Source organism: Drosophila subpulchrella, chromosome 2L, assembly GCF_014743375.2.
Source record: "Drosophila subpulchrella strain 33 F10 #4 breed RU33 chromosome 2L, RU_Dsub_v1.1 Primary Assembly, whole genome shotgun sequence".
Classification (NCBI taxonomy): Eukaryota; Metazoa; Arthropoda; class Insecta; order Diptera; family Drosophilidae; genus Drosophila; species Drosophila subpulchrella.
In genome coordinates this window covers 7,823,118-7,848,321 of record NC_050610.1, presented here as the reverse complement: position 1 = coordinate 7,848,321, position 25,204 = coordinate 7,823,118, and the positions used below count along the sequence as shown (strand labels likewise).

Here is a 25,204-nt window from a genome sequence, read left to right as displayed (position 1 = left end):
TTTTTGTTGTGAGCGGAAAATGGGCAGACAAGCAAACAGAAGAAAAACTTTAAAAGCTTATCAAAATGAGGAAAAACATTTCAGCTCAAGCTGTTGATTTCAATAATGCTCTAATTAAGTGTTTAGCGTCGAATCACTGCAAGTGGTTTGGTTAATAAAGCATTAAATGTGATTGAATCAATATTCTGATTTAACCTTAACAGTATCAGGTACATATTTTCTTAAACAGAAACAACAAATTGCAATCAAAAAAAAAAATTATACTTTTTTTTCAAACTTGTTAAAAAAAACTTTACTTAGTTTACAATAAAATAACATTGGTTTTTTGTTTGTCTAAGTATTTTCCACGAGGCAGTTCATCACACACATCAATGAGCTGCTCCCGATGTACACTTTGCGTGTGGCGGCAGAGTTGCTCTCTGCAGAGCAATTCCCTATACCCGTTTAATGAAGGCTTTCCAATATGTGTGGTCTTCATATAAAAACCTTCCCGTTCAGTTCAAAATTCATCTAAAATAATCGAGTACATGGCTAAAAGGTAAAACTTTATTATTTCGTAACAATATTTTTTGGCCGAAGCTTGTTGAACTTTTTAGTAGGCAACTACTAAATATCACCAGTTTATTGTTCACTATAGCTAGCATTTGGAAAATATCAGTACAACTTCATTATAAAATCCAACGATCACTACTAGCACTTGATCCGTATATGTATATAGTACTCGTGTGCGTGTGTGTTAGTATGGTTATTGTGTGTGCATTGGTGTGACCGTGTACGTGAGTGTGACCACATATGGGTGTATAATAAAAGTGAGTTCAGTTCAGTTCATTTGTCATGTGGCGACGCCTTAAGTGTTGAGTTTTGATCTAAAGAGTATTCGATATTTAGGCACTATGTGGTATTGGCATTGGCATCGATCACCAGCATCTCGGAGATGCCCATGATTTCCTCGTAAAATCGACGGTTGTCCGCATCCACCGGATGCCAGTCATGTGGTGCGAGGCACTGTTGCAATCGCTGGCGCCAGCCGCCATTCGTACGACACACCTTATAAACCATATACGATATGGCCGTTAAGATGATCAATCCCTGACTCATGTAAAGCAGGACGTCGTGGATGCGATCACGCGAAAATAAATAAGTTAGCTGGAACTGAACGAAAGAAGGGTTATTATTAATTTTGAAAAATTATTTATTCAATCTCTTGGGTACTACAAGAAGATGTATACATAACTCTTTTCGGGTAACCTTACACAGGCCACTACTTACCAAACACAGTCCCAGAAAAATGGGTGTGACAAAGCGTATGAAGAATATTTTAAAACTTGAGATCGTTTTGCCCAGCATAAACTGCAAATCGCACTGGAATCGGACGCGACCATAAACCCAAGTGGTCATCAGCAGAAGCACTCCCGAGATAAACACATGAGTAAACACCGCCAAATTGGGCAGCTGAGTCAGCTGACTGAAGCCCAACTGGAACAAAGATTTCAAAATCAGTCAATACTTCGAGTAATTCGTGAATGCCGTTCCCACCTGAGTACAAAAATAAACTGAGGAGGCCGTGAGGCAGAAGACCAATGAAGATATTACTATCGTTCTTTTCGATCGCAACGTCTCGAACTCATCAAACAAGGCAGTTATGACAGACATCATTTGGATTATCTATATATACAAATTAATTAATTCAATTACATTTAAAATGAAAATATAACTTACCAAGGCACAAAGTTCCGATAAGAATATCATGCCAAAGAAGAGAAAAGACCAGAGATTTGGTGTCGTCGTAAACCTCCCAAGCAAATAGGAGAAACAGAGGTACAGGAACTGCATATGATGCTTCTCATCCACATGCAAAGGCATCATGCCCACATGGTCTAGATAAATAATTAAATTATAAAAATTTTTACTTAAATTGTAAAATTAAATTTTTAAAATTAATATATACAAAACATATTCAGTTATATCGGGATATATTGAGAAGACATTGATAATGTCTTTATACCCACCTTCAAAGTGATCGTGGGCCACATTGCAGCAGAGAAGTCCCATTAAACCGATCGTGATATGAGTAAGGCACACCCAGAAGCTCAATCTTTCGGCATCGCTGCGGAAGTTGTTGTAACTGGACAGGGTTATAATACTGCCCCATCCTGGACCCAAGGCCACCCCGGCCATCAGGAGGGCGGTGCGGACCGTGGCAAGGATGCTATCTAAGCTATCCACCTGGGGCAACCAGTAATATTGCAGCGTATCAAACGTGACTTCTTCGTGAATAACCACGAATAGAAATACAGCCACAAAAAAACCGAACATCAGTATACAGAAACATCGCAGGGCTTTACCAATCTGAAAGTGTACAAAACTTAACTTAATAATGCTGTTACTTTTTAGAGGTAATTTAAAAATATAGATGTTTACGGGTACCTAAATACTTACAAAAGCCACAGGCTTAAAAAGCAAGGCCAGAACCACCACCCAAATGGCTAAAACGCCTATGAGCATTGACCAAGATATGCTCATTGGACTGGAACCTTCTTGAGTAGAGGCAATCGTAGACCTAGAGATAGTGAAGAAATCAGCTTAAGCTCAACCTAAAGTAATTAAGTATCAATCCCACCTAAAGAACTCCACGGTGGAATGGGGATCGACTCTATAGTCCTAGAAACATACAACTTCATGAAGTAACCGCAAACATAAAAAAAACATAAACTCACATTTTCATCGTAATTGTCGTGCAAGGAACATTCCTTGGTATTCCATGTGTTGTTGCAACTCATCCAGGGTAACACCTTATGCAGGGAATTCACAGTGTAGATAAGGGGCACTACAGCTCCAATACAATAGTAGGTTAGAGTGCCCAGATTGAGGAGCAGAATGGCGTAGCCGATGCCTAAAAGTATGCAGTAATGGTTGGAATATTTAACAGATACCAAGTTCTTATAGATTTCTTACCTTTGAATATGGGCGCCACCCGAAATGCTGAGATCGATCCGGAAGATGAGAATTGTCCCAGAAATGCTTGGATCAAAAATATTGGCAGCGAGTAAAAGAACATTCCCATAAGGTAGGCGATTATGAAAAATACTACAGGGAATATAATGTTGTATAAAATAGTTATTTTAAATATTGGAAACTGTTGTACAGATATAAACATGGATTATAACCTAATAATATTAAACATATATTTTTTTCTGAGTGATTAAAAGCCATTCTGAACTCTGACTACTCTTAACTATTATATATCCATAGCTATTTCCTACATGGTACACTCATTTGCCGTGACGAACCCTGTGATTATTTGACTTATCTTAAATATGGTGAGCAATGCAACTATGAAATCAATTACTTGGTGACTACCAACAACCAAATCGTTTTAAAACCAGTTGCTGAGATAATTAGGGTCGACGAATGACCGGGATTCTGGGATAGTTGTTTTATTTTTGCGGTAATGACAGCCCCTGCCGTTCACCTTATCACTTGCGAAATATGATTACTGTTCAAAGTCAACGCAAAAAGCCGTCATGTACGCAGTCTTGATAACCTTTGGTTTAGTTAATTGAAATTTTATTGATAGCATAAGGAAATGGAAACAAAGTGGAAAAACCAACTGAATAATTAAATAAAATGGAATAGGGCTTTTATTAAAATTCTTATAGGTTTTAAATTGTTATCTAAGCAGAAATAACAAAGGAAACTAAAAACAAATAAGTCATATTGCAGATTTTGAATGACGATCGAAAAAATTTCATACTCTGAATTTTTAGGGATTAGAAATAGTCATATTGGTCTATTCATTATGTTTTTTAGAGTGTACTCATATTTTATGAGAGGTAACCACTTTTAAGTACCTTTTCCGTGGATCTTAAAATGCTTAAGGGTACTTACACCAACCGCCGTGAAGTATTCCAAAGGTGGAGAGCTCGGAGAAAATCAGCGAACTGAAGGCGAGTGTGCAGCTGGCGAAGTAGAAGTCCGCCGATTTGGCCCACCGACCGCGTGATTTATCATGGCGATAGGGTCGCTCCAGGGTATCGTAGGCACTGCCCGATCGCACGGCCATGCTGTGCACCTGTCTCATCCGGATTTGGCGGGCCGCGTAGGTCAAACTGCCACCCATTCCACCTCCGGACTCCATTTCCGCTCCCTCGCCCGCGAAATCTCCGGGCAGTCCGGAGCCATGTTCGCTATTTTCACAGTCGCCCAGGAGCAGAAAGTTGTTGAGCTGCTCACCGCAGATGCCCTTCATGGTGGGTCATCAGGTGAGGAAGTGGCCACCAGGGGAGAAAGCCCAAACACCCGAGACTCCGAAGTCTCTATTAAAATTTCACAGATGCTCTTCGTTCCAAGTTCATGCCGTTTTGTTCCGCTTTTGTTTTGGTTTGCTTATTTTTTTAGCACTTTGACCTAGTTTTGAGCAGCGTTTTTCTGGGTCACTTCACGAATAACAAGTTGAAGAAATCTGATCTTTATATTAACTTCTAATGGGCTATGATTTGCCACCAGCGGCTTCACCCCGCACTCATAAACCTTAGACGAATTTAAACCCGATTTTGATTACTCCGGGCGCCAAGCAATCAGCTCCGATGCTCAGCGACAAATGATGCTATTCGATGGGGATTGCCGTTCTCAAGCGACGCCAAATGAAGCAGAATTATAGGCAGCACCAACAACAAAGAGCCCAACAACTCACAAATTTAATTAAATATATAAGTCTTGATACGTCGCTTTTTCGTGCAATGCGTATGTGGGTATGCAGCGATTATATGGGATGTACAGTGTGACGAGTACTTAAATACTTAAAATTACACGCACTTATTTTGTTTCTAAAATATAAGAAATTATAGGAAGCAATTTATTGTATAGGTACAATAAATGTTTAATTTTTTGTAAGAACTCTTATTGCCAAATATTAAAAATATTAAATTTATAAAATTTAAATTTAAAAAAAAAATATTAAAAATGTTTAATAAAAACAATTTTAAAAAATGATTCAAACCTTGACCAACAATTTAACTTAAAAAAATATTTTTATTTAATTTTTTCCAATGTAAGACTGCCATAGCTTGTCCAATCCGTCGATGGTTCCGACGGTTCTTTAAATGGCCCGTACCTATCCTATTATCAGTATCGCGAAACAAAGAAAAATTCCAACTGAAGGGGAAATCAAAACAAATCGAAATTTATTTTTAAAAACAAAGCTATCGAACAGAATCGAATCGAATCGCATCGCAACAAAGCAAAGCGCATGAAAATAAAAGGCAACGGAAAAGTGAACGGGGGCAATGGACAGCTGATGGTGCTTTTCCCACCCCCGAACCCACTTCAGCTCTCTTCGCACTCAATGCCGGTGGTCTACGGAGCGTATACTTGACATTGCTCATACGTACGGGTGGCCGAAAAAGAGGCAGCTCTCTGGTTCTCTCTTGGCCAAAGTGATTTCAACAAGTAAGGCGTTAAAAAGCGGATTGTAAAAGGGTGCGCGAAAGTCAGCTGTTTTTTGTTTTGTTCCGAGCTGTGGCAATTGTGTAATTCAAGGGAAATTTTCTGCCTTTTCATATTTTCCTGGCTCTACGCGTTTTGGACACCGATGACGCTGTTGATTTGGTGCGGCTCCATTTATGAGTAAATTAGTGAGTGCACCGAATGCGGCGAACGTGTCCAATTAGTCGAATCGAAATGTTTACAAACAAACACTCTGCTGTGCGCAATAAATTTGCGAAAAAAATTTGAAATGGCCAAGAGGAAAGCACAAACAAATATATACACAGTGAAAAAAAAAGGTCTACACAAATTCAATACTATAACTTTAAGGCTTCCTGTGGCATTAATCATGGTATATATATATTAAATACATCTTAAATTTTGAAATTTGTAAAATAATTTATAACACTTTTTAATTAGGAATTCCAAACAGAAATATATAATTTTTTTTCAGAAATATATGTTTGTTTAGTTTCCAGAAAATCATATAACAAGATAATGACCACTGATATACGAATTTTATCTCTGAGTGTGCATACATATTCTCGCATGCTTGTGGGCAAAAGACGCAAAAAGTTGGCGTCTCAAGTGTTGGCCAAGTCTGTGGGGCAGAACCTATCCCTCCCATACAAATCCCCCCCCCCCCCCCCCTTTCTTCAACATTTTCCTCCCATCTATGCACATAAAGATAGCGATATTGGCGCCACATAAACTCAATATGTCCCGTTATCATCCGTTCGTAATCTCAACCATCTGAAACTCACATTTGCATGCACCTGCATGCAGTGCACTTTTCTATTTTGCTCGGGCGACACTTTTTGCAATCACGCACAAAACTCCTGCAAAACTAGCACTGCGCGAATGTTAATCCGAACCCGAATCTCGATCTGAACCCGAATCGGAAAAGGCTGCGACTGCGACGCACGTTGTCGGCGCGTCTGCCAGCGAACGACTGAAAACTGAAGACTAAAAACACAGCCAGATAGTCGCCGAATGCCAGACGAGTGCGAGTGTTGCTGTTGTGACTGCTGATGTTGCTGCTGTTGCTGCTGATGTTGCTGCTGTTGCTGCTGCAGATGTTGCTCGTGTCTCTTATCGCAGTTGCTGCTGTGTGCTACTTTTACTCTTCGGGTGAAATGCACAAGAGTGGCAGAAAGAAAGAGCGCAGTTCACCCAACAGTTCATTTTTTAAATGCTCTACAGGTGAAGTAAGTTAGAGAAATGTAAATTACACTGTATTGGTAACTACAAAAATATTATTTTTAAATAATAAATATTTAAAAAAATACAAAATACAAATCAAAAAGTTAGGGATTATTTGTAAACAAATTAAAATAGCAATTTAAAATGAAACATCTATTTCAAAGATTTAAAAGCATTGTAAAATTAATCTTTAAGTTTTTATTGAGTGGCTTGGATCAAATTCAATGTATATTATTATGTTTATAATGAATTGTTTTACATTTACGCTTGTGTTTGGATAATATAATACATTTATGGTACATTTTGAACTGTTCTGTCAATGAAAAATAGTATTTTCTACTTCCCATATTAAAGTAAAGCTATTTTTTTTATAACATAATAAATAATCGTAGGTTAATGTGTTACAGATAATCAAATTAAGAGTGTGGGAACATGTAAAGTCAATTAAATCTAACTATTATACTACCAAAGCTTTCGATTATTATGTTAAATTAAGTAAGTACAAAGTGGTTATTACTTACCCCCAAGTCGAATCAATTTTCTAAATTACATATATGGTCGAAGGCAAGAGCACACCAAATTCGTATTGACCCCGCGACTTCTGTGTGATTTTCTCTTGCCGGTCAATTACCGGCTATTGCCAAAACGAAGCCCAGTAGGAAATTTCTTGCCATTTTCGAGTCGGACTCCAAGTAAGGGGAGACTGTCGACACGATTGACGCTTGACTCTTGGCCGCCGGCGTACAATAAATCATTGCAGTCAGTTCAATACAGTCGATTCAATCGCAAGACGGTGCACAGAAATAAAGTCTTAGCAGTAAAAATTATACAGAAATTCTTTAAAATAGTTTTAGTATTTTGTAGATTTTATGCTTTGCATTTAAGAAAATAATTTCATTTTAGTCGGTATAAAAATGTAAGAAAAAACACCTACAAATATGTTTAATGTAAATATTTTATACATGTTTAAAAAAACACATTAGGGATAATTTTGTAGATTTGAAGCTTACCTAACAGGAAATCAAGTAATTTAAAAAGGTTAAACATTTATACAAAGTTAATCATAAAAGAAATTCATACAAAATAAACATAAATTTTTCTCTGTGTTCTCCAAAGGAGGTGTGGTGAGAAAATGTTGAAGGAAGTCTGAGGGGGGATTGTTATTGATACACTGACGCATTTCATTCAACGGCCAAATGCGGCAACAAAAACGAAACTATAAACATGAAAAACAAGCGCGAGACTTTGTAAGCCGCAGCTGAAACTTGAAGTGGGAAACATATAAAAAAGGGGGTGGCAGAGTCGGAGGGAAAAATCACGCAACAGTTGTATTCAGCTATAATAAATCGAAAGATACATGGGGGAAAACAAGTGCGAGAGGCCAATGCTGATTCGATTTGATTTGTGACGGCATTTTGCATTCGAACGCAGTTGGAGACTTTGCGCATGCGCATGAACTTGACATTTCAGCTTTCGATTCAATTGCGTCGCTCTATTCACACTTTTTTATAGAGGAAGGGGGTTCTATGTGACAATTTGAGGAAATGAATCAATCAAGAGCATTAGGAGGCGTAACAATGCGGCGATAATAGTTTAAGAGCCAACGGACTGTGTATACTAATTGACTGTGGTTGTGGGGAATTTATCATTCGCGGGCTATTTAAAAGCATCAGCTGTATAATTTGAACTTGTTTTAGTGCAATACAATTATGCTGTCAATTGATCTATTACTAGCTGAAACGAGTTTAATATGCTAAAGTCCAAATAAACAATTTTAATGGATGCTAATGCTAATATTTGTACATGAACAATAATAATTAATAATTCATTGAAATCTATTGAATTTCAGTAGTTGTATATTAAAAGAATTTATAAATTGCTATGAACTAATGTTGAAGCATAACCCCCTAACATTAAAAAAAGTTTTAACTTTAATAACACTAATAACACTAACAAAATTCCCCAGGAAAATTATGGTAGTTCCTGGTTGAGTTGGACCCCAAAGTTGGATCACAAAAATGAACTTAACATTTTTAAATTGATAAATAGAAAAAAAATTGTGTGTGCCCTAAATTTTTTTATTATTTAATTAATCTAAAGTTACCGTCCAAACGAACCAAGCAAGCCATATTTGTACACAGAGAAAATTCTGACGTTCTCATCTGAGTTGAAAATGTTCTTAAAAATAGAACGACATTTTTAAGATGAAAATGTTTTTATTTTGCTTGAATCAAGTTGAATTGGCGGTATTTAAGTACATTGTATGTACAAATAAACTATTAGTTTAGTCCTTAGTGTATACTTATCAAAAAGTTGTTAAATAAACTCAATTTAACTTTTCTCTTCTCACCATTTCGTTCTTATATTGATACCAAAATGTACTTACACGATTTTTAAGAACAATGTTCTCAATTCAAGAACAATGTTCTCAATTCAAGAACAATGTTCTTAGATAGTTTTCTCTGTGTACAAAATCCATGGTAAAATAAATTTAATTTTATTTATAATAGATTTGCATTGTTAGGCCGGTAACAGAATTGCGCCAGAAATTTAAATTTCAGTATTGACCAACGTAGGGAGATTCAAGTTATTCCCTTAGGCAGTGTTGTGAAGGTTTATAAAAACTTTTTTTTATGACAACACAAGATATTTCTGCCCAGATCTCCCCCATTTTCACTTTTTCACAAAATAAAAATGTTATATTTTAGTTACATTTTCTTTATTGGCAGAATGATCAAACATTTCCTTCTAGAATGCTTTTGGCATCCCCATCGAAGGAAAGCTTGTGGCGGCTTTTCACAGGAATGCTTCGAAAATGTATGCTAAATAAATAGGTAAGCGAGAGAAAGAGGAAACCACAAAAGTGGCCGTGTGCTTAGGTCGAAAGGGAATTTTGATGACTCTGTTTCTGGGACAGGTTTGGAAGGATCCTGTTCAGGTGCTAGGTGCGAGTGTACCCTGTCTATATATTGTCTATATATACAATGTATTTACAAAACAGTGTTGGGGGTGTATTCCCCCCTTAAGGGTCAGTTTCCATGGTAACGGCAGTGGTCTGATCAGCGATTGATTTCTATAGAACTTCTAGAGTATCCTTTTTACAGAGTTCCGGGAGCAGGGGCGGCGTTGATGGAGGCCACCGACTGGATGTGTCCGGACAGAGGAGCGGTGTGGATGGCTCCGCGGGTCTGGGCAGTGTAGACGCCCTCATGGGCCACGGGGCCGACGACGACGGCGGGACCATGGGCAGCCACCACGGCGGGAGCGGCGGCATGGACGGCCACGGCGGCAGGGGCATGGATGGCTGCCGGGGGCCAGGAGGCCACGTTCACGGCGGCGGGCCAGTGGGCGGCGGGAACGGCCCAGGGAGAGGCCACCACAGCGGGTCCAGAAACGGCGGTGTAGGAGAGTCCATGGCCGGCCACCTGGGAGAGCAGGGGGATCACGGACGACTGTACGCCCATGGCGAGGGCCAAGGTGAAGACAACGGCGACGGCGAACTGTAAGAATATTATTCATATTAATAAATTAATTTCCAATTTAATTATTTCTACAAAAGGAAATCAGTATTATATAACTGTTGCCTTTGATTATTTTTCAATATTACATTTCAACAAGTAAGGATAGGATTATAAAATATCACTTTAAAGTTGGTAGGAGTACGCCAATTAAAGTGGTTTTAAAATCTTTAGTCCTTTTATTTATGAATTATGAAATTTCAAAACTTTACTTTTGAAAATTTACAAAAAGCGATGGACTTCAAGATTATTAGACACTTTAAGTTTAAGCCATTTAAGGGCTAACTGAATTCTTTCAGTATCCTTAAACATGGCTTCGGTTGTATTTATCAGGATAAGTCCGTTTAATAACTCACTTTCATGGTGCTGATTGTGGGTTTTGGGTTGCGCTCGGATTGAACTCTTGTTCTGAACTGATCTGTCAACGGTGCTGCCGGCCAGTTTTATACCCCACTGCTGACCACATCAGCTATAGGAAATCAGCTACGTCGGAGGGTTCATGAAAGTGAGAGTTCACACACCATGACACGGTGGACACCGCTGACACTGCTCCGCATGCATATGATCAGCGCTAATGACATGCTTCGGATCGGAACGGATCGGATCGGTTCTGATCGATCTATCGGTGGGGAGATCAAAAGGCTATGTTGAACGCCTTCAGAGCGGTTGTGTTGAAGAACTAGTTCTACACCTACTTTGTCATTATGTTATTATATTAAAAGTGCATGGAACTTAAAAATAATATATATTTAAGCTCTAAATAATATTAAAGCTGCAATCATCGAAAAATTATATTGTTGTATAGTACTTATAAGAATTATTGTATTAGTAGTATTATTGAACGGTTCATTATCAAACCATACTTTAATTATATGTAGGAACAGTACCCATGAACTGACTCAGAGTCGCACCACCATATCCACACATTGCACCGCCCCAGAAATGCATTCTCGGTGAGTGTGTTTTCCATCTCCGTGGCCATGTGGGTCCATGTGGGTCCAACTGTCTGAGTGAGTGGCCCAACCCACTTTTTAGCTGCAGTTCCGGTAAGTTGATTTTCACTCCATCACACCGCCACTTTAATTACTTAATTGTTGTTTGTGCGCGATTAGCATTTCAGTATGATTTATAACACGAATCCAATTATGGAGAGATTGGTATCCTGTATAAGGCCGGCTAATAACTGATTTATGTGTCTTAAGGGTTAATAATATGCCAGGAAACACCTACTTAATCAATTGATTTTTATGGGAAATTTTAAAAGTGTAGCAACTACTTGCTTAGAACAAACTTGAAATCATTCATAAAAATTCTAACAGTAATAATCAATTAATCTTGTCTTAGAATTACAATAATAACTTAGCCAATGATAATAAAATTTACATTATTAAATAAACCATATTTAAAAGAACATAAAAAGTTGCCATTGAATGAGTCAAATGCTTTTTAGCTTACAAACCCGTCTTGTCTATAAAAAGATTTTTAAATACTATATGTAACTAGATACTATTTCAAAAATATTTGTAGTTGTATAAAAGTAATGTTTTACTTTATTTTATCTTAAATAGGAAAACATGGCTATTATCTAGAGTGTAACATTAAATTTAGAGTGACATAGGTTTAATTTAGGTCTGCGAAATGTATATTTAACTCAGCTAAAAGGCATTCCACCTTTATCTTGGTTGCCAGGCTATTTCCCTAATTATTTCCACCTCCGATTACCTAATGGAATCGACATTGCACAACATTCACCTGGCTGAAATAAATCGGGAGTGTGGGTGTCTACCGCCGGGAACAGCCCACATAAACATATCGGAAACCCATTAGGTGCAGCAATTAAGTCAGACTTTAGTGCAAATTTAGCCCAGCAAAGACAATTCAATTATGCCGAAAAGAAAAACTTGTTTCCATACAAATGTGGGTGAGATCGATCGAGTCTTGGCAAAAAACTGTTGGCAGACACCAAAAAAGTTCAAGTTGAATTCTTGCGATGCGATGATAATCTGTAATTAGCGACTGCTATAATTTACTCTGGGGCAATTATTTAGTTGTACCAGAAGCCCAGGTGCTGACTGAAACCGAAACTTGGTCTCTGTGCGATCTGTAATTAGCGCTAAGCGTTTGCATAATTAAGCATACGCCCTGTGCGCCCAATACGTGCATATGAGCTGGCTCTGCTCCAATTAACTCGATCTAATGACCATTGGCCCCCAACTTGACTACCGTTCAGCAGTGGTCGATACTATTGCCAAGCAAATTAGGACTGTCACTATAATAATACACACTTAAAGACAAAGACACATTTGATCTAGACATTCTTGGCAGATATGGAATCAAATGAACAATTTGTCGGCTTCTCAAGGTCGAACAGGTGCAAAAAAAAACACAAGGTTATAATTAACTAATATAAGGCTTATGATATAGTTGAGTTTAATGAGAGTTTAAAAGTGATTCAATGCTTTGTCTTACAATTAGGAAAGGGTGTGTAAAGTGGTCTTGACAGAACAATTGACTTTTAGTAATATAGGAAAACATAAATATATTTTTTTTTTAGAATTAGGAAAATTTAAAAAGTGTTATTTCTAAGAACTAAATTTTGAATTTCAAAATACAAAATAAATGTTATTAATAAATTTTATAAAAGACTAAAGTGTTTATGTTTTGTACTTGACAACTTGAAAAGCTAAGCAACTTAAGAATGGATACATATATTGAAGAGTCCTATAAAAAATATTTTAATTTAAGTTAATGAAAAAAAGTCCTGGTAAAAACTAAATCATAGAAATTAGTAAGCTTTTTTAAAATAAGCAAACGTTATTTTTAAAACGGGATTTAACATTTTATAAGTTAAAGTTAATATATTTCATATCCAATATTTAAGAAAGGATTTCAATAAGCCACGAGTATTATGTAAACCTTGTTCAGGAGTATCCCAATAATCCCATATTTACAAAAACACAATAGTTAATTCGTATAAAAAACGCTGAATGGCTTTATTTATAACGCTTTCGTCAATCTTTACATTGTTGCAGATTACTAGAATACAATGGGATATTTACAGGTTGACAGGGCATATCATAGGACGATATGCCAGACAGATAGATAGATATAGCGATAGATGTAGATTAGAGAAAGACAGGATAGCAGATGGGAAGTAATTGAAGAGTTCTCAAAAAATAAAATTAACATGCTGTCGTTTGTTGGTTTGTTGTAGTTGTTGTAATTGCTGTTGGACTTATATATTGCTGAGTGCGTTGGGAAATGTCCAAGAGGATATGGACATGGACCCAAGATCAGGATCGTGTTCGTATCGGGGGGACTAAGAGCGGTGTGCTTAACAATAAGTGTACAGAGAGAGATGGGTATTTATCCGGTTGGAGTAGTCGTGGTAAGTCGCTGAAGCAGTTGGAGATCAGTGGTAGATACTGCCATCCATCCGCTCCGTTTGGCATCGGTTTGGGTTACTGGGTAGGTAGTTCCCGACTTACAGAGTTCCCGGGGCGGGGGCCACGTTCACGGAGGTGGCGGAGTTGATGTGTCCGGCAAGGGGAGCGGTGTGGATGGCACCACGGGTCTTGGCCACATAGACGCCCTCATGGCCATGGCCGGCGGCCAGACCAGGTCCCTGGGCGAGGTTGATTCCGGGAACGGCAGCGCCGTGCCATCCGGCACCGGTCAGACCCCAGGGAGCAGCGGCGCTGGCATGGACGGCCACGGCGGCAGGGGCACCCCAGTGGGCACCGTTCCAGCCGTTGTTCCAGGCGCCGTTCCAGGCACCGTTCCAGGCGCCGTTCCAGGCTCCGTTCCACAGACCAGGTCCACCATGGGCCACGGGGCTCACATAGGACACACCGGGAGCGATCTGGGCCCACGAGGCATGAGCTCCAGCCAGGGCGCACACGAACATGACTACGGCAACGGCGAACTGGAAGTCCATATAAGAATGTCAGTTACTTTCAAGATTTTAGGAACAAATCTTAGAAACATTTTAAAACTTTTCAAAAACTTTTTAAAAACTTTTTGAAAACTTTTTGAAAATTTTAAAGGTGTTTTAGAATACTGATTTGAACGTTCTGGAACAATTTTCAAGAATACTCTTTCGAAAATTCTAAAAATGTTTTCAGAATAATGCTTTGAGTATTCCAAAAATTTTCCAGAACACTTCTTCGAAAGTTCTGAAAATGTTTTCAGATTTAGTCCTGCTGATATTGCCTCACCTTCATGTTGGTTGTTTTGGGGTGGGTTTTGAAGCTGGGTTGTTGAAGGAGAAGTAGTGTTGAATACTCAGCGAACGAGTTGATTCTGATTTCGACTACCAAATTGTGGCAACTTATATACGAAAAACGCGGCGCGGACTTTGCTTTGCTTTTCCAATTCCAAAACCGAAACCTGCCCCCCAAGTCAAGAAAATATATATCAAAAAGCGCCAGAGAGGCGAATGGCGCGAGAGACTCTGCTCTAGAGACGCCGACGCCCAAGCCCAAGTCTCGGGCAGAATTGGAGTACCCATACCATTCCCATAGTAGATCCGCTCCGGGTTTTGGCCTTTCACTGCCCAGCTGCTCGAAGATCTCTGCCTTGGGTGTCGCTTCCCGCTTCACCTGACCACCACCCTCCCAGGCCACGCCCCTCTCACCCACGAAAAGGGGGCGGCGGGCGTCAATGATTGCGCAAATTACCACAGTCGGACTTCTATAGCTCAAAACCAATAATGCTTACACTATTAACGGATCAGAAAAAATATTGTATCCTTAAACCAGCCTAAGCAATTTACAATGCTTATAAAGATGTAGCACCCTAAATTATTAGACCTATGCATATTTAAGGAAGTAAAAAAATGTTAACACTAAAATTAAATTAAAATTTAATTATAATATAATTGCTAATTATATTAAATGTATTTGTCCCCAAATGATCTAATATATTACCTATTATAATTTTTTAAAGACAAGATTCAGGACATTCACTTAAATTTGATATTGTGCCTACATTTCAGAAATAAAATAATAATTAAAGATTAGTAAGTTGTATATGTCTTGACTAAAATTAGTATACAAAGTTTAGTACTTAAAGTTTTAAAAAAGTTAAAGAACCAAAAGTTTAATACAAATTTCGTATAATAAGCAATTATTTTAAATAAAGTCCAACATTACCTGTCAGCCTTTCTGAATACGAATAAAGGTTGTTTCTAAAGATACTCTAAATTTTGTTTTTTGTTATATGGAAGCTGGACTGTATAAACAAGAATTTACAGCCGAGGGTGAAACACAAATACACATAAGCATAGATATTGAACCGACACAATCGGTTGGCCCAATCAGCGGCTTGAAAATTGCCACAAACACCAAATTATATTGATAAAGCACAAACACATTTAAAAAGTCATAAGCATGGGGCCCAAAGCATTCAATTTGCAATGGCATAGAGCAAAGTTTTTGCTGCATTAGCTTTCAGAATTCTTTGTTGCAATTATATAGTCCGTTGGTATGAGTGCTCAGCTTTGCAGCTTGGGGCATGGAATTTCTGTAAAGCTAAGTATAATAAAGTCGCGTGCCTACACTGAAATAACAATTACTTGGCCCCAAGGCGGACTTAGAACTTAGCCTCTGCAATGACTTAATCAATGCAATAAAATTAACTGAGCTTTAAATGCCAAAAAACTAGCCAACCGTTAAACTCCTTCAGTAATCAAATGTGGTTTTAATGTGTTCACACATTAAGTGTTGGCTAAGAAAGGAAATGCCTTACAAAATCGATAGTCAAAACGGAATCATTTTAATCTTGTGAATATCATGCATGTATATCGGATTTTTATTACCAATTTTATTGAAAGAATGTTCCTCAGTTAGGAATCCTAACACAGTTTTTCTGAAATATATATTACAAAATTGCAAAGTATTTCAAAGTACGCCATTCTATGTTACATAAACAAATCAAACTGACGTCAGGAAGGTCGTGATTTCCCGTCGCGAATTCCAGAACTTTGGAATTTTTCGCAGTGTTTAAATAAACAATTAGCCTCTGCAGTTTTGCCTTGTTTTCGCTGCCCGCTGCTCCACCAAAAATAGGAAGGCAATTCTCGCATTGCGGCGGGGCAACGCCCAAGAATAAATATAATCAAAGGCTGTCAGCATTGGCAAACAATAAAAATGCAAAATAGCAAACCGAATTGGTGGACTACATTTCCATGTTTGGGGCATTTGGCTTAAACCCCCGGCCAATTGCAGCCTCAACTTGAAATTGTCACGGACATGCAGATCAAAAACGCTGGCCACGTTTATTTTTATTTTTCATTTAGACGTGGGTCAGAGTGTCAAACTGGCCAAATGTGAGACTGAAACCATTTAGCGGACAGCTGCAGCGAAAAATAAATGCGATCCATTAATCACATCCAATATGATTATGCATAGGGCAACGTAACGGGTCTCGATGGAATGTCATACTCGTCTAACTGGCGCAATTAGACCAACTTTGGCTAGAGAACCGGAGCAATTTTGTATTTGAAGAATGGGCCGGGCCCTTCACCTCGGTTCTATTAGAGCTTCATTAATAAACCAGCATGCCTAAAATATGCATTATGGCAACCAATTGCATTCAACTGATGACGAAATACCCAGCGTTTTATTGCAAATTTAAGAGATTTTCCCGGCGATGACCAGCAGACAATGCAGGCCAATTTTTTAGGGCGTGTTTCCATTTTTCCTATTCTATTTTATACCATTGTTTCGCTCTGGCAAGTGGGCGGGGCGCTCTAGTAATAGCCATCTTGTCGGTTTGGTAATGATCGGTCAGTTTATCGCCCGCAAATCGCATAATTGGTGCAGGTTATTTTCAACCAGGCCGCAATTATGCAAATTTTCCAAACACATTTACATGGCACTACATCATGGTTAGAAAAAATAAAGCTTTTTGAGCTGAGCTGAAACTAATAGTTTTAAGCTATTAGCTTTTAAAATGTTAAAGATTGAAAATGATTTTACTTTACTTTAAACATAAGTTTTCTTTAAACTTTAATAATATGTAATAATTCATATTGCTTGACATACTATTTTACCATCCCTGTTTTCATTGTCGAGCTTCGGAATTTCCAGGACCTAAATCGTAAAGTGTGTAGCAGCCTTTTAAGGCTCTAAAATCGCTTGGTGACAAGGAGCCTATTGCTAATCTATCGAAAAAATTCATGACAGCTGTTCAGTTCGATAACTTTGCACGAGAACATTCCATCGTAAAATTGTTAATTCTCCAGGAATTTTCATTTCTTGTTTTATTTTTCTATCTACAAAATGAGTCAATTGGTTGCCAAGGCCCAGGCCCTAGCCAACAGTAAGTTGTACACTCCTATTTCGCCTAAAATATAATGAAAACCTGGTATTCCACAGAGTTTGTTGTGGCAGCACGTCCGCAGCTTGAAGAATTCTGGAAGTACGCCAAGGTGGAGCTATCGCCTCCGCTGCCCGCTGATTTTCTGAAGTTGAAGAAGACCGCCGAGACCGCCAAGAAGGTCTCCAAGAAGGATATGATGAAGAAGTCGGGATTTTCCCAAATCACCGTCAGCGAGGCCTGGCTAAATGTTCTGGTCACCGTGGAGGTTATTACCTGGTTCTACATGGGCGAGGTCATCGGTCGCCGTCACTTCGTCGGCTACAAGGTCTAAACTAAACTGATCTAATACTTTCCTTATTGTTTTTCGTTGTATGTATGCAAATAGGTCTTTGCTTTATGGCCAGGTGCACTGAATAAAGGTGCACTATCAGCATTACAATCATGGGCGTAGCCTTTTTGTTTCATATCTAGACATTTTGTATTCCCCATCCTAAAAAACTTACTTGTTTGGTGTCTTTTCCTAAACTCTAATTTTATTTTTTAGCGAGATTCTGAACGCTCTAAGTCTATTGCTATAATAACTTCCCATTTTTTTAAAGAGCAAAATAGTGCTTCCTAATGTCTTTCAGTTGTTCGTAATTATTTGCATACATAAATTCTTGGTGACCAGGTGCACAGCATGAATACGCCCACTTCGTCATATAGAGCTGCCCCGCCTTGAATTCCGGATAACCATTGGCCCGGCATGAGCAACGCGCTCAATTGAGATCTGCGATCCGCTGAGCTGGCATTGATCTTGGGCATAAAGTTCTGAGTCTCCACTGCGCAGGCGTCCGAGCGGCAAGGCGTTAGGTTTCTAAGGCGGTGCGACAGCGGACACGGGCTGCACTCCGGTCAAGTGGCATAAATCAGGTTGACGCCGTGGCAGTTGCACAACCCAAAGCAAAACAATGGCAAGCGACGTGTGCCCCACCAGAACGGCAAAGTCTGGGGTACAGTCATATTAGGTAACTTAAATTTTCCGTAAAAAAAATATATTAGTTAAACTTTACTTGAATTTCAAATATGAATATCGTTCATCTTTCCTTTTTATACAAACAAAAAATATCCATAGTTTTACTAGCAAAAGAGTTACATGCACTATAACTGCAATTAAATAAATATAAAATAATAATATTTAAGGTTTTCCTTTTTTATGATTAATATTTAAAAAATAACAACCCAACAGCTTGCTTAACAAAATAAAAAGAAGGTATGCAAAAAAAAAATAAAAATGATTTTCCACGTTGTTTAAATTGAAATAACAATTCCGCTAACAGCTAAAAATCATGTACGACACTTTTATAGTTTGCTTTAGCCCATAGATCTTTTGAGCTATTAGTTCGAGTTCAATTTTATTTGTCTGACTGTAGATCGAATTTACCGCTTGTCCCAATTTTAATGGCATTTTAATAACAAAGCCAGCTAGCACCAGCCTTTGTTGCAATCTCACCGCCCGATTGCATCATGCCAAGTCCGCATAGACTATTTAGTATAGTCTGGTGGGTCCTTATCACAACTCCCCGACTGACAACGCCCACTTTTGGTTAGATGAATGCGAAAATCGTATTAAAATCGCATAAACAGAATGAAACTTATTGTATTGGGGAGGAGGGAAGCCATTGGTTAGGGGGGGGAAATCAATGTTAGCCACGCTTGAATTCAATTTGGCGGCTGCCGATTGTTGCAACTTTTAACTTGCAGCTTGGAAGTGGCAACGAGGTGGAGACCCAATGGGGTGGGCTTTTGGCCAGCCAGAGGTATTTTGGTATCCAGCATTTGGTAACCGGCGTTTCCACCCACACCGCCAACACCTCTGGCCTGCTGCTCATTATTTAATTTGGTTTTCATACACTACGTGTGAAATAAACACCAGCGGTCCACCTGGCACACCTGTAAGGCTCATTTAAATTTTAAGGAAATCATTGGGTATGGAACAAAAAGAATTGAAAAAGAAAAAGAATTGAAAAGAAATATCTATATAATATATCTGTATAAATATCTATATAATATATGTTCTAGGCAGTGCATCATTTGTATTCTTTAAATAGGTAATTGTATTTTTGGCAAAAATATTTAAACTAATAAGATTTATCATAATAGCGCTTATTTTTAAAATAAAGTGTAAAAAAAATTATTTTGGTAAGATCATCCATAAGTCAAACAAAAAATTTTCCATTTACTCTTAATTGTTATTCGAACTAAATTAATTTAACTAGCCTGCATAGGCAATCACACTTGGACTCTGGCAAAGGCATTTTCGAGTGGGCGGCCTCCAAAAGGCTGTTTCTATTTTTATTATTTTGGAATCGAACTGAGAGCCGCCACATGATGCAATTGCAATCGTAACGTAATCAATTGGTCAAGTATTCCCCCTATAGCCGTTAGTCTGCGATCAAGATCCGTGGGTAATTAATCCAATTACAATTAGCATGCTAAGCGGCCGCCTAATGGTCATTACGAGAGGGCAATAATTAACCACTTTTGTGGCCACGGTTGTCACTACACAACTGTCACAACTAACAAAGAGCTTAGCCACACAATGGTTGCTAATTCAACGAGTTCTATATGGGCTGGTTAGTGTGTTTATGACGTTAGCAAGTGGCTGGCGGAATGTCTGGATTGTGGGGGGCCAGGGCCCCCCTTTTTCACATACATATTTTCCTTTTTCCATCCAGCTGCTGCCACGAAACTCACAAAAATCTGAACGAGTGTGTGCAACAAGTTTGTTTGCCGCTCATGCAACCCGCCAGATACTTGTCGCTCACTCGGCGGCGAATATTTGGCTACAGGTTGCTGCCATGCCAGCCGTACTATATTTAGGCCACCAACCAGTTGTGGGTGCGGATAAGAAAGCCGTGCCGTTGTGTGGTATTACGAAATACCTCAGGCCAATGTGGGGTTTTTTTTCTGGCTCTCAAAAAATCGATTGCTAGTGTCCACAAGAAACCGCCTTGTTCTGATCTGTTCTGGTGAATGAATCACTCGAGCCAACTGCAGAACTGGCCCGATCCTTCGCGGAACACTGACCTTATTCAATAACTCATCGCCCACGCGAAAGTAGACGGCTTAAGTGATGTAAGTTTTTCGTACACTTGTAAAAATAATAAAGGTAGTCTAAAATGTTTTAAAATGTTATTAACTTAAAAATTCTTGCCCTAACCTCAACAAGACATATGCGACAACTTCCAGATTATAGGTATTACGATCGAATATGCATAACCTTTTCGCCCAAACATAATCATTATATAATGATAAACTAATTGAAGTCTTAATTACAGATCATATTGCTTATAATAATTACAATCAATGGGGTTTATGGAAATATTTAGAAAATTTTTTTAAAACACTTAAAAACGATTTGTTTTGGTGTGCTATGCATAAATCTAAATATTAAGAAAATATTTTAAATTTTTTTAAAAAGGTGACTAGAAATATTGATTCAGAAAATAGAATGAAATATTAATTTATTAGAGAACTTTGGACCTTAAAAATATAAATGATTGACTTACCTGAATACAAATTTAGCTAAATTCTTATTTAATGGTCAATTTGGAAACTTCTTACAAATATGATATGATATATATGATTTATTATAAATCTTAAACTCAGGTTTAAGTAAAAGCAATAAAATCACTTCTTGCCTATAAGAAATGTTATAATTTTGCTGTGTAACAACCAGAAGCGATCACCAAAAACCGAACTGCCTTCGCCTTGCCCACAAAAGTGCGAATTGCGTAGACCAGAAATAAAAGCCAATCCATCGCAGTGGGCCAAGTTGAACTCGCTTTTCTGCGTGGCAAACCAGAAACTGCGAAATGCGTTCGCCCCAAGTGCGTCGAGTGCAGTGAACCCGTTCGCAGCAGGAAGTTACAGAAAAGTGCGTAAACTTGAACTTGGTGGGGCATGAAAAAAAGGGGGGAGTGGTTTTTAGACCCAGTTGCAATCTGGTGGCTGCGTCATGCGTTTTGTGGATTTGCGTGCACGCAGCCAGCGATCGAGTTAAAACCCACTTGCGAATAAAGAAAACAAAAAGTGAACGGCTGGGGCTAGATTTATGGCCAATTGCCATGGGGCTTGGCTGCCGACACGACACTAAACAACTGAACAGCGCCGGCAAAATGTTTAGCTGCTGTTTGTATAGCTGCCACTTGTCCCCCGCTTCCGCCCCCCACCGAGTCGCCGCCCATGCCCCCTTTTCTTGGCATCACGTTCCGGCGTCAATTGACACTTTTATTGAAAGCCCAGGCATTTTTCGCTTATCATGTTTTTCGGTCAAATCCATTTTCAGTCAAAAAGCTGGGGCATCTAGACGGCAGTTATTATTTCCTTGTTACATTTAAAACAATGGTTACCCTTAATATATTAATATTTACACATTATATTAAACAAGATGTTCGTACGAAGCGCTTTAAAGTCAAAATAAAGTCACTATAGATCAAATCTTTTTCATTTGTATTTCTTTTTGAAAAATGTAGACTACAGTCCACAGTCTTGTTTAACTCTTAAGGAATGTGTTTTACCATAGACAACTGTTCTAGAAATATTTTGCGAGAAGCTATAAAGAGCTACTTTTAATTACCTAAGCTAACAGATTGACTAATAAAAATGGTAACAAGAATTTTATTATGGCACATTATATTTTTACTGACATATACCCTATAACCCCCTATGGTAACATAAAATCCTACATATCCCATTGGAATCGGGAACAGACGCCTAACGGCTTTCAATGGCCCGCTGTGGGCGTTTAGGCGGATCTGATCTGATCCGAGCTGAACTGCATTACTTTGCATGGGCATTACTTAACTCCATCGCGGCCATATCAAGTTTTTGCACATTTTTTCTATTTATAATTGCAAGTGCGAGTGTGCGGCGATCAAGGCAAACAACAACTGCTCCAGATCGCGTAGTACTCTCGTTTTCAGCTCGGATACCAGTTCGGAGGCAGTTTTGCGAGCTGGCAACAACTTTGTCCAGCTGCCGAGCAACTGCGTCTCGTTTCTGGAACGGCTCTTTGTCAACGCCCCTGCTGTAGCGCCGTTTTAAGGCCCCGGAATTGATTAATTACTGGCATCGGTAATCGGCCATCGATCGAGATTGTTTTAAGCCATTTAGCTGTCTTATATTTGCTGGACTTGAAGGCGTGGGAGTTGGGCAAAGGGTGGGGTCTATAATTGGCCATCAAAAGGTGAGCCGATCCCCTGTTAATTGCGTAAGAATTATTGCAAATTATTCTTCTGGTATTAAGATGTAGACATTTCAGCAAATTGGAAAAAATACCAAGAAATAGGTCTGTTTAACTAAATTATAAGAGAGTTTGTTACAACCGGGTCTTCTGTAATACTTACTTATCAGTATGAAATGGTTGTATCTACATTTATCTCTCTCTCTGCACTATCCCTCTATTTAGTAAGAATATTTTTAAGATTTTACCATATACCTTTTCCCAACTCAAATTCATTTAAATTGTTTTGATAACATTTTTTTATTCAAAAAGAAACAAATTTCAAGATGACAACAGTGGGGCGGATAAATATAGACCAAAGAATAAAGCGGAAAGCGATAGACTGGATAGGATTGACTTAGATTGCTGAAGAAATGAGAACCCGAGAGTGTCTCAAGGGTGGAAAGACCATGCGGGAACTTAAAAAACCAAAAATTGTGGTAAGGATGCAAGTAAAGTGGCGGTCAAGATCGAAGTATGGGTAATCCATGGGCTATTCCAGGTGGTCTTTTACCAGGTGCCTGGTGCGGGTTCCAGGTTCACGGAGGCGGCGGACTGCACGTGTCCGGGCAGAGGAGCCACATGGACGGCTCCGCGGGTCTTGGCCACATAGCTGGCCTCGGGAGCGGCGACGGCCACCACGGCGGGGGCATGGGCAGCAATCACGGCCGGAGCGGGAGCGGCGATCACCGCCGGACCAGACTGGATGAGCAGGGGTCCAGCCGGGGAAAGGGACAGGGGAACGGCAGCGGGAATTGCCGATGCCTGGATGGCCACCGAACCGGCGACGGCGGGGGCTCCGACCACCACTCCTCCATGGACGGTGGACAGGAGGGGCACCACCGAGCTGTTGACACCCCAGGCGAAAGCGAACAGGACTACGACAACGGCGAACTGGAAAGAAGGATGGAAATTAGGGACAACAAATTAATATGCAATAATTAAGGATCATATCAGGCTTTTTAGTTAATCAAATACAATTGCGATTACTATGTTGCTGCCTATATTGTGCCAGCAAAAAAAAACAAATAGTTTTCCAAACTCAAAATCCCTTAAGTTGTCGTACAGTCTTGTATTTATATCAGACTTTATGTTTGTGCACACCTCAAAGGTGTCGATTTCTATAAAGGTTTACCATAAAAATTACCAGATTAAAATAAATTATGAACAGCCGTGTTCTTATGCTTCACTGTTATCCCGGACAAAACGTAATATAAACATTTTGCTTAGAATTTTGAACTGGATCAAAGTGAGTTTCTTAAATTGTGATGATTTAATATTATATAACATGATATGTATTCAAATCCTTGAATTCCTTTAACACTACACACTGTACACTATTTAACATGCTTTAACCGCATTGAATTAATGTAATCCATTTAAATTCCTTTTATAATTAAAATGTTATGTTTTGGTCCTAATTTTTTTATCCAGCAAACAACAGTTTAAGCCTTAGTTATACGATATCCCTTCAATCTCACCTTCATGTTTGCTTCTGTGATCTCAGTGACGCTTGAAACGAAACTAACTGACATCTGCCTGTTGCCCCAGAGTTTTTATAGCTCCGATCCATAATTCCATTTAGCATATAAGGCCAGTTCTCGGATCGACCAGGCCAGCCATGTGTATGTTTGCTGCACAAATGCGGAAACTGGACCAGAGAACAAACCACGTAATACCCACAACACCCCAACCCCTTGACCTTCCCGATTCAATATCTACAGCCCATTGACGACAATTCAAGTGCGCGACAATTAGCCATGCCGGTTGACATGTCGAAAAACAAGACTGGTCGCATTTGATTCGGCCAATCCATAACCATGACTTCAATCTATATAATATCAACTGAAGCTGTGCCGCGGGTGCCCCTAACAACAATGGATAGGCAAATTACTAGCCACCGGCGAACCACTGTACCACCTTCGCCCCACACACATTCAGCACCACTGGCTGTCCATTAAAATTTCATCAGCAGAATGTAATTAAATTCACTTCAGTAAGCTTGCCCTGAAATTAATGTGCCCGCCGCCAGTTCTCGGCAGACTGTTCCATTTTGGTCGCCGACTCTCGACTTCTAGATTGCATTTGCATATCACCAAAGCAGCCAACGCCAACAAATGCCCAGAGATGCGATATAGAGTAAAAAGTGGTGCAAGGGTAGGAAACCTCAACAAAAAAAAAACTATAAACAGGAATCAATAAAAACATATATAAAACAAATACTTAAAAAAAATGTCCAAGTTCTAATTTGTGAATATATTGTTAAAGTCAACATTTCACCTTTTTCTAGAGTATCTATTAAATCGTATATTGAACATATAATAATTCCATGAATTTATAGCTAAATAAATAGAACCACTTTCGCTTTCTACTCGGGAAGCAATCACTTAATGTATGCACTACTCTTATC

The 25,204-nt window shown here is 38.9% G+C and overlaps 5 protein-coding genes across 8 annotated transcripts; 1 reads left to right on the top strand and 4 right to left on the bottom strand.

Annotated features, from left to right (window-relative positions):
- Nucleotides 1-524: 524 nt before the first annotated feature.
- LOC119547769 (sodium- and chloride-dependent glycine transporter 1) lies at nt 525-6,438 on the bottom strand. Of its 4 annotated transcripts, none has more exons than XM_037854778.1 (11): nt 6,249-6,438; nt 3,889-4,826; nt 2,956-3,087; nt 2,718-2,893; nt 2,621-2,661; nt 2,440-2,560; nt 2,010-2,349; nt 1,720-1,877; nt 1,537-1,665; nt 1,270-1,476; nt 892-1,152 (listed from the first exon to the last, which is right to left on the bottom strand). In XM_037854778.1, exons 2-11 carry the CDS (start codon nt 4,247-4,249, stop codon nt 892-894), a joined length of 1,926 nt encoding a protein of 641 aa, XP_037710706.1. In that variant the 5' UTR covers nt 4,250-4,826; nt 6,249-6,438. The 4 variants fall into 4 exon arrangements, with proteins under 4 accessions (XP_037710709.1, XP_037710706.1, XP_037710707.1 ...); XM_037854779.1 differs by having other exon boundaries at nt 3,889-4,530; XM_037854780.1 differs by having other exon boundaries at nt 3,889-4,436.
- Nucleotides 6,439-9,405: 2,967 nt separating this feature from the next.
- Nucleotides 9,406-10,712, bottom strand: LOC119548404 (adult cuticle protein 1). Its single transcript, XM_037855640.1, has 2 exons — nt 10,562-10,712; nt 9,406-10,187 (listed from the first exon to the last, which is right to left on the bottom strand). The coding sequence occupies exons 1-2, from the start codon at nt 10,565-10,567 to the stop codon at nt 9,786-9,788; spliced, it is 408 nt and encodes a 135-aa protein (XP_037711568.1). The 5' UTR covers nt 10,568-10,712; the 3' UTR covers nt 9,406-9,785.
- A 2,686-nt stretch (nt 10,713-13,398) lies between these two features.
- On the bottom strand, nt 13,399-14,581 carry LOC119548453 (adult cuticle protein 1). Its single transcript, XM_037855717.1, has 2 exons — nt 14,423-14,581; nt 13,399-14,130 (listed from the first exon to the last, which is right to left on the bottom strand). Exons 1-2 carry the CDS (start codon nt 14,426-14,428, stop codon nt 13,690-13,692), a joined length of 447 nt encoding a protein of 148 aa, XP_037711645.1. The 5' UTR covers nt 14,429-14,581; the 3' UTR covers nt 13,399-13,689.
- A 2,794-nt stretch (nt 14,582-17,375) lies between these two features.
- On the top strand, nt 17,376-17,967 carry LOC119547950 (ATP synthase subunit g, mitochondrial). The gene is made up of 2 exons (XM_037854999.1): nt 17,376-17,528; nt 17,585-17,967. Exons 1-2 carry the CDS (start codon nt 17,489-17,491, stop codon nt 17,857-17,859), a joined length of 315 nt encoding a protein of 104 aa, XP_037710927.1. The 5' UTR covers nt 17,376-17,488; the 3' UTR covers nt 17,860-17,967.
- A 5,069-nt stretch (nt 17,968-23,036) lies between these two features.
- On the bottom strand, nt 23,037-24,404 carry LOC119548409 (adult cuticle protein 1). The gene is made up of 2 exons (XM_037855648.1): nt 24,276-24,404; nt 23,037-23,688 (listed from the first exon to the last, which is right to left on the bottom strand). The coding sequence occupies exons 1-2, from the start codon at nt 24,327-24,329 to the stop codon at nt 23,305-23,307; spliced, it is 438 nt and encodes a 145-aa protein (XP_037711576.1). The 5' UTR covers nt 24,330-24,404; the 3' UTR covers nt 23,037-23,304.
- Between the last annotated feature and the right edge of the window lie 800 nt (nt 24,405-25,204).

Excerpts from the sequence above, each read along its gene's own strand:
- LOC119547950 (XM_037854999.1), top strand. The coding sequence starts at position 17,489 with ATGAGTCAATTGGTTGCCAAGGCCCAGGCCCTAGCCAACA. Across the intron at positions 17,529-17,584 it reads GGCCCAGGCCCTAGCCAACA|AGTTTGTTGTGGCAGCACGT; the intron begins GTAAGTTGTACA and ends GGTATTCCACAG.
- LOC119547769 (XM_037854778.1), bottom strand. The coding sequence starts at position 4,249 with ATGAAGGGCATCTGCGGTGAGCAGCTCAACAACTTTCTGCTCCTGGGC. Across the intron at positions 1,878-2,009 it reads GGCCCACGATCACTTTGAAG|ACCATGTGGGCATGATGCCT; the intron begins GTGGGTATAAAG and ends TTATTTATCTAG. Across the intron at positions 1,153-1,269 it reads TTTTTCTGGGACTGTGTTTG|TTCCAGCTAACTTATTTATT; the intron begins GTAAGTAGTGGC and ends TCTTTCGTTCAG.
- LOC119548409 (XM_037855648.1), bottom strand. The coding sequence starts at position 24,329 with ATGTCAGTTAGTTTCGTTTCAAGCGTCACTGAGATCACAGAAGCAAAC. Across the intron at positions 23,689-24,275 it reads TCACAGAAGCAAACATGAAG|TTCGCCGTTGTCGTAGTCCT; the intron begins GTGAGATTGAAG and ends CCTTCTTTCCAG.